Source organism: Thermobia domestica, chromosome 4 (assembly GCF_964235325.1).
Source record: "Thermobia domestica chromosome 4, izTheDome1.hap1.1, whole genome shotgun sequence".
Taxonomy (NCBI): Eukaryota; Metazoa; Arthropoda; class Insecta; order Zygentoma; family Lepismatidae; genus Thermobia; species Thermobia domestica.
Window position 1 is genome coordinate 212721829 of NC_137457.1, and position 14803 is coordinate 212736631.

Sequence of the window (14803 nt, forward strand, 5' to 3'; positions counted from 1 at the left end):
GCCAATGGCTGCACATACTCACAAATGTCAGTTGAGTCAAATTGTAGCGCTAGTTTCAAGTTTAACTAATGGTGTTTTGCATAGTAGAAGTTAGCCGTTTTTTTCATCGCCTTGTCTTTGACCAATTTCACTATGTTTAGAATTGTGGGAAAGGCTTATAGAACATATATTTCATATTGTATTAGCATCTAATCACTTTTACGAATCTCGAGCCGGATCGGTAAGTTGAAGTGTGGGCTCCGCTGACTTCTCGGTTCGGCTCGGTGGTGACTGAGTCGTAAGCCGAGCCGCTCGAGCCATTAACAACACTACAGGCTGAGACCTCAGGCTGCTTAGCTACACCCACCGGCTTCCACTGGGCCATTGCGCCCCCTACATTTGTAACAGTTTGTAGTAATATTCACTATCTTCACCCTCGCAATCAGCTATCCAGTTGCGGTGATTAAATTATACACAATATGTATTGGATAAGCTTGCATATGTGCATTATTTTTATTCATATTAGTTTCATTTTTTGTATATAGTTTAGTGAATTCTTTGTGATTCTTTTAGTGATTTCTCTGGTGAGTTTTAGTGAGTTGTGTTTGCATTGGCTGGCAACAGTGCCTTCAGTGTTCTATTCAAGTTGTGTCTGTGCATTCGACAATGTGCTGTGAAGTGCAACTAGGCAAACATATTCATTCATAGGTTTAGATAAACATATTTATTCATAGTTTTTAGAGAAGCACTCATGTTCATTAATATACAAGATTTACATGTTGTTAACGGTGTTTTAGAGTGCTACTCAGTTTATGTGTGACCGAAGACAAAGTATGATGGTTTAGCAAGCAACCATGTGGTTTAGCAGCAAGCTAGCAACAATTAACTGCGAAAAGAAGTTAAGATAAGTAATTCATTGTACTAATATTTAAGTATTATACCATTATATTAACATATGAACAAAGCATGTCATATTTATCATATTAACGCATGTACTTTTGAATAAGAATCGAAGCAAGTAACATCTAAACTATTCGTCAAGTCTTTTTTCTCGTTCCTTCATGATATCTGTGAAAGAAAACGTAAAAAAAACGAAGAAAAAATAATAATGTGCAATGTACTGGAGAGAAGTCGCTAAAATTAATTCTCTTTAACGAGGACGATTACGAAACATCACCTACTGATTGAAATCCGAATTATTTTCCAATAAAGTAAATTCCAATAAACTTTCTTGTTATTGTTGATTATTCCATATCGGACTCCCGAAGAAAACTCATCTAAACAACTTATTGACCGTGCCAATAGCGACTACTCTCAATCATGACTCCGTTTTCTTTCATTTAGAAATAGAAAAGAAAGAGAAGAAAGTAGAAGGGTAAAAGAAGGAGGTAGGAAAAGAAGAAAGAAAAGAAATAGGGTATTTTAATAAGAAACAGATTACTGGATAATTCCGGAAATATAGTAAAAGGTCGGGAAAGTCCTTGAAAGATGAATCATTCTAAATGTTATTAACGTCTAATCAATTTTGGAATGCTTCGGAATAGACACATGTTCCCTCATACCACCCAGACCTAGCTCCAGGATCCACGACCGTGGGATTGCCCAGACCTAGACCTGGAAACGAGAAAGGTGAAATCATTCTTTGTACTGTTATTCCAACCGGTGATTGATAACCATCCAGCATCTGAACTCTGTTCTCTAGGATCGACCACACATATGAATTAGCCAAGAGGAAGAAAAAAAATCAGACTTATAAACTCAATATAAATTTATGTATCGTATCAATAAGAATTTCAACTTCCTGGAAGAAAGATGTCGTATTTAGGCTCATCCTGCTATTTTTGTTTCACTCCTAGAGCCGATTTAAACCATTAGTAGCGGTCCTTCATGACCTAGGTTATTTACCTTAACACATCTATTAAAACATGTCACATATATTACAGATGTTAATATGACAAAGGATATCACTAAAATTACCTAAATTAAATCTATCATGCATTCACACGCTCACTCACTCAGGACAGTGTATATATGTTTAAAGGAAAATCAACTAGCTACAAGGGTACAAATAGTTTATTACATTCATAGTGAAAAGAAAAGACAAAACAAGTAATTATGAAGAAAATATTAAAAGCACAAGTTCTTGGTTATATATTAATAGAGTACATAGTGTTATATTTTAGTAAATTTTTGTATATTCAATCATATTGACAAATGGAAAGAAAAGAAAAAAAAATATAATTACATGTATCATATCTTAGGCATGCTAAAGCAAAATTATGATTTGCGACATACGCAAAAAAGACACTTATTTCACTTTAAAAAAAAAATTGGACAAAGAGGAAAGAAAAGAGAAAAAAAACTTTTAGATGTATTAGAACTTATATGAGTCTCTACCTCACATTGATCAATAAAATATTAATAATTTTGAGCGTTCAAATCACAAATCACGCACTAGTCGTAGTGTCCAAAACATTTCGCTCCATTTAACTTAGTTTGTGTTTATATATATATATATATATATATATATATATATATATATATATATATATATATATATATATATATATATATATATAGTGGTTTACAAAACCATTCATCGACTATATTTGGTTTGTAACTCTTAACAGTTTATATCTGCAATTGCACACTGCTACGTTTATACCCATCTAGGGATTTCGAGAAAATCACTTACACCAGAGGATGTTTCTCCTCTTAGACGGTCTATTTCCAAACTTATTAATTGAATAATTTCAAGTTATTTATCCAACACTGGGACACGTCACGAGACCTTTCCTTTAGATCACTTTTATATATCTGTATACATGGTTCGGATTAAAAAAAAAAGAAAAACAATCTTCCACAGGTGAACGGAATATGATGGTTCAAATTGAGGATAGAAAAAAAAACTGGTCAAGTCATAGGATACATATGCAGGTGAGAAGGATTCAAGGTGCACTTTCGACAATGGTTTTAGGTTAGTAGTTCAGGGATAATATTCGTTATGATGTGGGTTACGTTTAGACCTGCCGTTACTTTTCAATACATGCCATTACATAATTACAGAGGTTATCATTTACATTGATTCAGAAGAAAAGGAAAATTACTTGAGTGCACGGTGGTATTCTTGACAAAATCTACATTCTTAAATTCGTCGGAAAACTCACTGGTAAACTATAGCAACCAATACACGTTTAGGGGAACAGACACGAGCGCTCTTACATATATTCATATAATACATTTAATATCATACTTTTACTTTAAAATCATATTCACATACTAAGTACATATACATTTCGACGTATTCATATATATATATATATATATATATATATATATATATATATATTTATAATAAATGCGCACACATTTAAATTAATCACCCCAACAATAATTTTTGAAAAGGTTGCAACATTGTCCAAGAAAACAAATGACTTCCAACATTACATTTGGAAAAGAATTGAATTTTTTATCTGATACCGCGCGTCTATAACTTTTTAACTTTTATATAATCAATTCGTGCTTAAATAATGGGAAAAAAAACTTTGTAAGGCAGGCACGTGACACAGAGCATTTCTAAAGATATAACTAGATAACCTAAAATACAATTTTTGGGCCCAGGTTAACTACAAAATAAACGAAATCCAAAACAGAAGGAAAGTGACCAATGGATTAAAAAAAAACTTAAGAGGGACGACGGTGAAAGAACGTAATTGAAGTGTCGTCAAATATGAAGTCTTTGTTCATTTCGGCGATAGGTGAAAATGTGATGGAGGACCCAATCATTATCTACTTTATCCATGAATCGTGTCTTGCAACGTCTCAGCTGGTAATTTCAGATCAGAGTTGTACGTTAAATAAATCGTAAGCAACAAGTTCAAAAAAAAGTCGGGGGGGGGAAGGTTGAAAATTTAAAAAAAACTTGAAGAAATGAAGGAAGAGACAAAAGAGAGAAAGCGGCGCCAACGAAAGAAGAAAGATTAAAGTACTACTCACTACACAGAAGAGTGATCGAATTTAAATATATAACAACTCATAGCCAAAAATATTCACATATGCCGAAAGAGGGTGGTTTACTTAAATACGTAAACTAGGAGGGAGGTCCTGCTGCCAAGGATGCAAGTTCTGTGTCCATCAGATTCCAATCCCACAAGAATTTGCTTGTAAGATTGAAATCCGATCCCCGTATCCGGCCCAGACCAGCAGGATAAAGGGAGAGGGGGAAGGGACCAGGTAACTGCGTCCCCAATTTTGAAATCTCTAAGTAAGAAAAAAAAACATTCGACCCCTCAGAAGAACTAAGAAGGTTCAAAGACAGTAAAGAAACTAGAGTAAAAGTAATAGCTAAGATATCCCTAATTAGTGATTTGCCAAAATAAAAAATAATTAAATAAACTGGATTTTGGATCGGTGATTTCTATTGCCAAACTTCACCGATAGCTCCCCTTCGCAGAATGCGCTAAATTCTGAGGCATCGATTAATTTCCATCACTATCTAGTTTGGAAACTGAGAAAAAAAGACGAAAATATTCAAGGGGGGAGGGGGTCGATGCCCGGGTACGGTATAATAAATTTCAATAATTAATTGTTTTGATTCTGTAACCCTATCAGAGCTGTCGCCTCCATGAACATTGTAAGCTAGCCCGAGTAGGTGACGTGAAGAAAAAAAATCTCACGGAGCAGGATATTCTATTTTTTAAAACCGACCAGAAAATATAATTCACTACAGCCCTGTTGTATAACTACTACTGTCTTTTCATAATTTATTATTCAATATGTCTAGTCAGCGATTATATGATGCTACCCATTCTATCAGATGGTATTACTATGGTTGATTATTACTATAACCCATTAAACTACAAAGTATTACCATAGTCCGACTATATATCGCCCTCCGGTCCGCGTGATATTATGGTGCAGGGGTCAGAACCCGAGATGTTTGTAGCTACACGTATCTATTCATTATATATATATATCCACACGTGGCGAAGTATTCACTGGGCTACTATATATATTTAACTATATGGGTGTCCTATCTTCTATATTCATTTACTACAATATTCATATACTTTCATATTCATATTCATATTAATATTCATATAATATTCATATCATCATTCTTTTCATTTATTACGACGCTATATTTTACAAACACCCTGTCTCCTCTATCTACGCCCAGCTCATATACACATTTCATCATAACACTTTAAAATCTATAATCACTACAAACATTTCCCATTCCGATCACCGAACGACAACCTCACTCGAACTCAAGACTCTTTCACCACACACACAATACTATGTAATACCTGGTAGCTTTATTAAGAACGAAAAAAAAAGAAATCCTACGTATGTTCACTGAAAATAGAATTATCTGCGATAATATTTAATGTTTACGAAATTCTGACAACAATGAAATTATTCTGCAGCCACAAAGAAAGAAATGAACATTTAATATAATTTCAAAGCGAAGAACTAGCATCATATCGCCCGACTTCTGTTAAAAAATTACGTATTGTTTATTTACTTAAATATTTCGATTTCTAGACTAAGCAGAATGTTGTAATTTCCAGGATATATTAATTTTGGGTCACTTGACCTAACTGTACATCCATATGGGCTGTGAATTACACCTTCTAGGTTTTATTTCGAAAAGAAAGGTCAATTTCACGGAAACTAAATCACTAAGAACATCGACATGCGAATGGCGGTTAGTACTGACTTTTGACACTAGAGGCTAGCGACGATATAATCAACCCTTGAACAACTGAATGTGACCTTGTACATGGAATTATTGTACTACATTACGTTCACTTTTAAATATTGTGTATGAGTTCACTTAATGACGGAATAATAAACAATTTATCGCATAGTAAATACTACACTGTCCATATTTAATTATCTCACACACTCTTTCATCGCTTAACTACCACTACCACTGATACTACATTACAAATATACACATACTACTCAAACTACAAGACACATCATGCCAATACACACCAATCATCACTATCATTAATACATGTTATACTAATAAATATACACAGAAAACATTCATATTTTACCATTTTAAATCGGCTCGAAAAGAAAAGGAAAGAAAGGAACAGGGCCAACTGGCCCTTGTATTCACTGAATCACATTCTTAAAATCAACCTGTTTAATCAATGCCCCGAGGGGACGTATCGAAGTGTTGACTAACAATAGGACCCCTGCCCTGAAGGGGCAGGAACCCGGAACAAACTACATGTTCAACTCATCCCGCTGGAAGCCGTACTCCCAATTTGGGAGTCAGATAGGAGCCCTTACTGTAAATTTACACGTGCATTGTGATTACTATACTAACTACAACAAAATTAAATGCCGCCATGTATGTTAAAAAAATCACTCGCTACCTACATAAACAAATCTATAATGGACAGGTCTTGTAACCCTCAATTAGCAGGAAAATTGGAAGGTGAAAAATATCAGGGGAAAACACTGATCTTCAGAACCGGTTTTAGGAAAAGGAAAACGGAAATCACACTACTTCGGAATCCTGTCCATAGCGATCGGTGGATGCAATCATGGCGTCACTATATTGCACTTACTATTTCAGCTTTTTTAGTCCAGTTTCACTATGAAATTTAATAGTTCATGGCTCCTCAAGACTTCCAGTGATTGTACATGTTAATAAAATCCCAAATATTACCTTGTTTGCAGCTTTTCTAGCTCCTTTTCGACTTTTTAAGCTAGACGATCAGAATCTAGTGTCTTCAGTAACACTTCCCGGCATGGAATGGAAATAATTGCGCCCTAATATCATAGCGTGGGTTTATCCTCCAATCAAAACAAAGCATTTTGGCGGTGGGGCTTTGAAACGAATAAAATTTGGTAAAATCTGGATTAAACTAGATTTTAGAAGGACCTAGGTATCTAAAAGAGAGGTGAAGGGTGGTCCTGAAAATTCTGTCGAATTTTAGATTGGTTATTTGATCTGAAAAGTTCCGTCCAATAGTGGACCTATGTTTTCAGATAGCACTGACACCGTAAGAATTGTAATAATCCATTTACACATCCATATACAAGACTTATAACTAATTTAAAATATAAATAAAGGTATTGACTCCCAAAACTATAATTCCTAATATTTTTTTTTTACAATTTTCCATGTTAATTTGAAATAGAATAACGAACAATATTACGAATTATATGAACAGCCAGAAATTTTTTGTTAAACGTCAAGTACAGTCGGTACAAAAAATTTCGGGCACCCTCCTATTAAAAACATAATCTCATTAGACTGTAATGGCATATTACATCTGGGTGAATCAGTAATATGGGTTTAATCATACAGTTCATTAGCTGTGGTTGTGATATGCGTGATTTGTAAATAAAGTACATAAACATATCACCCCACAAGCATCATAATTTTTTTGGTCCTCCGGGCCGGATATCAGAACGAGAAATGTGACTTTGAATTGTTTGTTCTCGTGTGTGTGTTTGTGTGGGTGCTGCTGTCATAGGCAGAACAGAACTGTTCATATAAGTACAGTGGTGTGTGTGCATTCAACTCAGCTGAATTCAAGGTTACACGTTTGTAGGTCACTGAGAATTGAAAAGTAAAATATATTGTCCGCGGTTTGAGTAGTTAAAAAAGAAGGACTGAAACAATGGCAGAAGTGCAGTTGGGTCAATTAATTAAGAAACGTGCTTCGATCAAAGGTCAGGCAACAAGAATACAGACATTTCTTCAAAAACTACAGAATGAAAATAAACCTAGCATACAAGAAGCAAGAACGAGGCTAGTTGCACTTGAATGGGTTTTTATTAAGTTTGATGAGATACAGTCACAAATAGAGCTCTTGGATGAGACGGGTGAACAAGAAACGCACAGAATTACATTCGAGAAACTGTATTATGATTGAAAGGTTAAGTTACAAGAATTTATTGATAGTTTTGAACAAAAAGCGGATTCAGGGACAGCAAATAACAAAGCTGCAAATTCTAGTATTAGTAGTTCAGTACAATTGCCTAAAATTTCTTTGCCCATATTTTGCGGTAAATACGAGGAGTGGTCGCCCTTTAAGGACATTTTCATTTCCCTTATTCACAATAACGAATCATTAAGTACAGTTTGTAAATTTCAATATTTGCGCACATCGCTCAAGGGAGAAGCGTTTACATTAATAGCAAATCTGCCAACGGTAGAAGTAAATTACGAAATTGCATGGAAGTTTCTTGTTGAACGCTACGAAAACAAACGGTTGATAGCTTCGACATATGTACGAGGGTTGCTCAATATCAAGCCAGTAACGAAAGAAAACGCTAAAGACATTAGACAATTTGTAAATACTGCACGCAGTAATTTTCAAGCCCTTGAAGCATTGAATTTGGACAAACCTTTGCATGACGTACTACTCACACAGCATTTAGTAGAAAAACTTGATTCGACAAGCAAAAGGGAATGGGAAGCTGAGCAAAGTAGTGACTCCTTTCCATCGTTATCGGAACTATTTTCATTTTTAGAAGGTCGTTGTCAAATGTCAGAAAACATTCGTCCTGCTCAATCTGAAAGTACTTATGACAACAAAAGTGTAGAGTCCAAAGCAAAAAGAAAGAATAACAGTCAAATGAGTTCGTTTGTTACTGTGCTTCCAAATGCATGTAATATTTGCCGTAGCAAAGAAACGCATGCTGTTTTTCGCTGCCCAGAATTTCTGAGTGCTAACATTAATCAAAGAAAGGAGCTCGTGAAGCAAAATACATTATGTTTTAATTGTTTAGGTAATAAACATCAAGTAAAGGCATGCAAATGTAAGAAATGTAATTTTAAGCATAATACACTGTTGCATGAAGATACTACTCAGGAGGCTACTAACAAAGCAAGTTCAAGCAAAACAAACAACAGTACTACTAACGTACCTAAAGTTAAGGAACAGAATCAGATTCAAGTTCAACCACAGGACTCTTATTGCTCATTTAAGATTAATTATAGTCAGCAAGTCTTATTAACAAAGCGTTAGTTAACGTAACAGACATTAAAGGTCGTTTTCAACAATGCAGAGTGTTATTAGATGCAGCGTCTCAATCGAATTTTGTAAGCGAAGCTTTAGTTCATAGATTAGGTCTCAAGAAAACGAAAAATCGTGTTCCCATTAGAGGTATCAATTCTGTAGCCTCCGAAGCTCAGTACAGTGTTGAAGTTCATATTTATTCAAGAACATGTGATTTTAATGCAGTGGTCAATTGTTTAGTATTGCCAAACATTACAGGTTGCATACCTTCTAAGGATATTGATTACAGTAATTGGAACTTTCCAAAAGATATCTGTTTAGCCGATCCAAATTTTAATCGCTCGTCGTCAGTAGACATGCTTATAGGTGCGGGGTTATTCTACAGTCTCCTTGAGCCAGGCCAGAAGACAAGAAAAGGACATTATCCAGTTTTGCAGGAAACGAAGCTAGGATACGTTGTCGTCGGAAATATGCCTTCAATATCCGAAGAAGCCAACCAGTCGGTAATTTCATGTTTTGCTCAGATGGAGACAGACTTGGATACACAATTGAGAAAATTCTGGGAACTCGAAGATCTTCAGACTAAGATTTATTCGCCGGAAGAAGAAAATTGTGAAAAGCATTTTTTACAAAATACAACCAGAAATGAAGACGGAAGATTTATTGTCAAATTACCAAAGAAGGAAGAGAATGCTGTTTTAGGAGAGTCTTACAACATGGCATTACAAAGATTTAAGCAGCTTGAAAGAAGATTGCTACAAAATCCTGAGTTTCATAAACAATATGCCGCCTTCATGGATGAGTATTTAAGTCTGGGTCACATGCGAAAAGTTACAGAAGAAGACGTGAACAGCAGCAGCAGTTGTTATATTCCACATCATCCTGTATTCAAGATGGACAGTACAACAACTAAATTAAGAGTGGTTTTGATGCAAATGCAAAAACGTCTAATGGCAAATCATTGAATGACATTCTTCAAGTTGGGCCAATTGTTCAAGATGACTTGTACTCCATTATTTTAAGGTTTCGGTTGTATCCTGTTGCATTTACAGCAGACTTAGAGAAAATGTATCGCCAAATATGAATTCATGATGAGTACAAGTGTTTACAACGCATTCTTTGGAGAAACTCAGTAGAAGAATCGATCCAGTCGTATGAGTTACAAACAGTCACGTACGGGACTTCGTCAGGGTCCTTCTTGCCAACAAGATGTCTGAAGCAAATAGCGGAGGAAAATTCCAAGGAATTTCCAGAAGCAGCAGAAGTAATAAAACACAATTTCTACATTGATGATGTGTTAAAATCAGTACCAAACGTGTCAAAGGCCTTAGAACTACAGAAGGATCTTATTAATATTTTAAGCAGAGCAGGTTTCAAGCTTTATAAATGGAGTTCTAACAAAGAAGAAGTACTTCAAGGAGTTCCTGAAGACTTCAGGGAAAAACAACAGCCAATCATACTTGGTTAGCAAGATGGTGTTAAGACTTTAGGAATAGCATGGATCCCATTAACAGACAAACTTGTAATTTCGAACAAAATTTGTAAAAATGGAACTGTAGTACAAAGTAATGTTGCAATGACAAAAAGACAAGTGGTAAGCATATTGTCATCTATCTTCGATCCATTAGGTCTAATCGCTCCAATTGTCATAAAATACAAGAATTTCTTACAGAAGTTGTGGAAGACAGGAATGGATTGGAATGATCCATTAGACAGTCCTACAAGTTGAGTGGAATCAATTAATGTCTTGGTTACCTGCGATGGCGAAGATACAAATTACAAGAAACGTAATGTCTTCGGAGAACGTTAAGGAAATTCAATTACATGGTTTTTGCGATGCAAGTGAAGAAAATTTTGGAGCAGTAGTGTATATCAGGGCTACAGACGATCAAGGAAACATTGAAGTTAATTTACTTTGTTCAAAGTCGAAGGTTGCACCACTGAAGAAGCAAACCTTGCCTAGATTGGAATTATGTGGAGCACTGTTACTTGCGAAGCTAATAGACAAAACACTCTCCATATTGAAAATAGAGGTCAGTGGTGTACACCTGTGGACAGACTCGACGATAGTTTTGTCATGGATCAAATCACCTCCCAATCGTTGGAAGACATTTGTATCCAACAGGGTGGCTCAAATTCAGAGAATCACATCAATCAATCAATGGCACCACGTGCCAAGTAAAGAAAATGCGGCAGACATAGTTAGTCGAGGAACGGATCCCAACACTCTTATTCAGTCTCGAGAGTGGTGGCATGGTCCAGAGTTTCTTCACACAGCAGAATGGCCATGCCAAGAACAAAATGAGCCAGCTAGTATTCCAGAAGAGAAGAAGGCCATGATAAGTTTGGTGGCAGTTCATGAAACAAGCTTTATGAAAAGGTATTCATCGTTAAACAAAATGTTGAGGGTGGTAGCATATTGTTTGCGGTTCAAACATAATTGTCTTTCCAAGAAATCAGAAAGAAAAACCGATAGTCTTGACGCTTCGGAACTTCGTTTAGCGTTACACAGATGTATCAAGATAGTACAACATACTACCTATCATCAAGAAATATTGAACTTGCAGCAACAAATGGAAGTTTCAACAAAGAGCCCAATCAAGGATCTGTTTCCATTTCTGGACACGGAAGGAATGCTAAGTGTAGGAGGAAGATTGGAACATTCAAACTTGGAGTACGACAACAAGCACCAATTCATCCTACCTGCAGGTCATCATTTCACCCATCTCATAGTCAAAGAAGAACATAAAAGGTTGCTTCATGCAGAACCACACCTTCTTATTGCATCTTTGCGTACCAGATATTGGATTCCAAGAGCTAAGAAGATGGTCAAGGCAATAGTACACAATTGTTTGGTTTGTTTCAAGTGGAGATCAGCAAGTTCATCACAGTTAATGGGACACTTACCCAAGGAGAGAGTAAATGAAGCAAGACAATTTGTACACGTGGGAGTTGACTATGCAGGATTCTTTTATGTCAAGCCCACGATTCGCAGCAAAATTCAAATGAAAGTCTATGCAGCGTTGTTCATCTGTTTACCCACTAGAGCAGTTCACATAGAAATAGTTTCAGACTTAAGTTCTCAAGCCTTCATCGCAGCATTGAAGAGATTTATTGCTAGGCGAGGAAAATGCTTATCTATCTGTAGCGACAATGGTTCAAACTTTGTTGGCGCCAATCGAGAATTGCAACAATTTTTTGAATCCAAGACTAACCGAAAGGACATCCTGGAATACTCAGCTCAAGAAGGTTTAGAATGGAAATTCATTCCTGCCAGATTTCCTCACATAGGGTCATGGGAAAGTTCAATAAAATCCATGAAGTACCACCTACGGCGTGTAGCAGGAACTGCAAGTCTGACATACGAAGAGTTGAACACGTTACTCATTCAAATTGAAGCCATTCCAAATTCAAGACCATTGACAGCCATTTCCGACGATCCTACAGATCCAAGGTATCTCAGTCCAGGACATTTTTTGATGGGAGATACACTTCTCAGCCTTCCGGAACCAGATCTACTGGACGCACCTATCAACAGACTAGGCAGATGGCAACGGATTCAACAAATGAAGCAGCATATTTGGAAACGTTGGTCAAGGGATTACCTCAAACAGTTACAACAAAGAAGAAAATGGAAGTCAGCTCAGCCTAATCTACAACCGCGCATGGTCGTATTGTTAAAAGAAGACAATGTTCCTCCTCAAGTGTGGAAGTTAGGTGTGATTGAAGAAGTTCATCCGGGCAGTGATAATTTAGTGCGAGTGGCAACTGTGAAGTGTAAAAGTGGCATTTTTCGGCGCAGTGTTGCTAAATTAATTCCTTTGCCCCTAGAGCATTAATTGATTGTGTCCAATCAAGGAGGGGGAGGTTGGATAAGCTTGCATATGTGCATTATTTTTATTCATATTAGTTTCATTTTTTGTATATAGTTTAGTGAATTCTTTGTGATTCTTTTAGTGGTTTCTCTGGTGAGTTTTAGTGAGTTGTGTTTGCATTGGCTGGCAACAGTGCCTTCAGTGTTCTATTCAAGTTGTGTCTGTGCATTCGACAATGTGCTGTGAAGTGCAACTAGGCAAACATATTCATTCATAGGTTTAGATAAACATATTTATTCATAGTTTTTAGAGAAGCACTCATGTTCATTAATATACAAGATTTACATGTTGTTAACGGTGTTTTAGAGTGCTACTCAGTTTATGTGTGACCGAAGACAAAGTATGATGGTTTAGCAAGCAACCATGAGGTTTAGCAGCAAGCTAGCAACAATTAACTGCGAAAAGAAGTTAAGATAAGTAATTCATTGTACTAATATTTAAGTATTATATCATTACATTAACATATGAACAAAGCATGTCATATTTATCATATTAACGCATGTACTTTTGAATAAGAATCGAACCAAGTAAGGGAAGTTCCCCTAAGAGCGCGCGGCCTCTAAGAGTACGATCAACAATTTGCCAGATCTGGCAACGCTGTACGTTGTTTGTTTGTATTCCTGCAGAAGCGTCGTTGTATGAAAGGTGGTTGTACGTAAGTTGTCTGCTGCCAGCATCTGTGCCCTACGTTTTATTGGTAAATAAATATTTTTGATACTTCCAGTGTAATAATTGAGTTCCCACTAATTAGTGTGTGTAGTTGAATACAGATGTATTCTGTTTCTGAACTTAGTATCAAATATTAGGTGTCACAATCAAGTTTGGGCATAAGGCAGATAATACCATCATATCTGGAAATTACTGCACACTTGCGATAGATTTGTAAAATGAGTGCGATTCCTCTAAGAGTACGCATTTTCTTTCCTTCAAGAGTACGCGCGCACTCTTGGGGACCGGCGATGCCGTACTTTTGAAGGACTGTGTAGACAATTGAATTTGACTATCAGAGAAGATCACCTTGTCAGATTCTTTTCCAATTCTGACACTGCGGGATTACTTTGAGGCAAAATGAATAGGTTTCTCTAATATAAACAATAGCAGTGTGCATCACTGTTGATTCGCATAGCCCGAGAAAGTAGGTAGACCTAGGTATGATGTGAATCGCTGGCGATTTACATGGCTCACTGAAGTAATACTAATGTGAAATCACCAATGATTTACATTATAGCAATGTGTAATTACGCTATACCTGAAGTGAATGAAGTAGGATAAAATCTCAGAAAAGTGGGTATGATTACTTTCAGGATCAGAAAGTGGCAAATTTGAACCTACTGCATGCGAACTAACCTCGGAAAAGAGTCAACTAACATACTGCAATGATTTTTTAATGGTTTTTGTTTAGCTACAGTTCCTTTTTTTAAAAAAAAATTCCAGAAACTGTCCCAACGTCCGTGCGACGGATAAAGCCAACATTCAGCCCTCTGCAAGAACAAGAATTGGCTTAGTACGTAAGGGACCTTGATTCTACGCTTTACGGTATCACATGCCAACAATTGATGGACCTTGCGTTCGACTATGCAGAGAGAAATCAGATCAACACAACTTCAAGAGAGAGAAGAAAGCCGGAAAGAATTGGATATATTCATTTTGCAAAAGGAATAATAACATTGCGCTCACCGGAGAAATGCAGCCTTGGAAAAATAATTGGCTTCAACAAAACTCAATACACGATATTCTTCACAAACTTTCAGGCAGTGTTACAAGACAAACAATTTCTCTCTCATAGAATGTTTAATATGGATGAAAATGGAATTTTAACTCTCCCAAATAAAATTCCAAAAGTACTTTCGGCAATCGGTAAAAGGCATGTGGGTAAAGTTGCCTAGTTAGAGGAGACAGACGATTACTGTTCTCTGTTACATGTCTCCAACTGGAGTTTACGTGTCTCCAGCC

The 14803-nt window shown here is 36.3% G+C and overlaps 2 protein-coding genes across 2 annotated transcripts; both read left to right on the forward strand.

Annotated features, from left to right (window-relative positions):
• The first annotated feature begins 9331 nt into the window (after positions 1–9331).
• LOC145683022 (uncharacterized) lies at positions 9332–9940 on the forward strand. The gene has a single exon (XM_081754378.1). The coding sequence runs from the start codon at positions 9332–9334 to the stop codon at positions 9938–9940; it is 609 nt and encodes a 202-aa protein (XP_081610504.1).
• A 1608-nt stretch (positions 9941–11548) lies between these two features.
• Positions 11549–12814, forward strand: LOC145683023 (uncharacterized). The gene has a single exon (XM_081754379.1). It carries the CDS (start codon positions 11549–11551, stop codon positions 12812–12814), a length of 1266 nt encoding a protein of 421 aa, XP_081610505.1.
• Positions 12815–14803: the final 1989 nt, after the last annotated feature.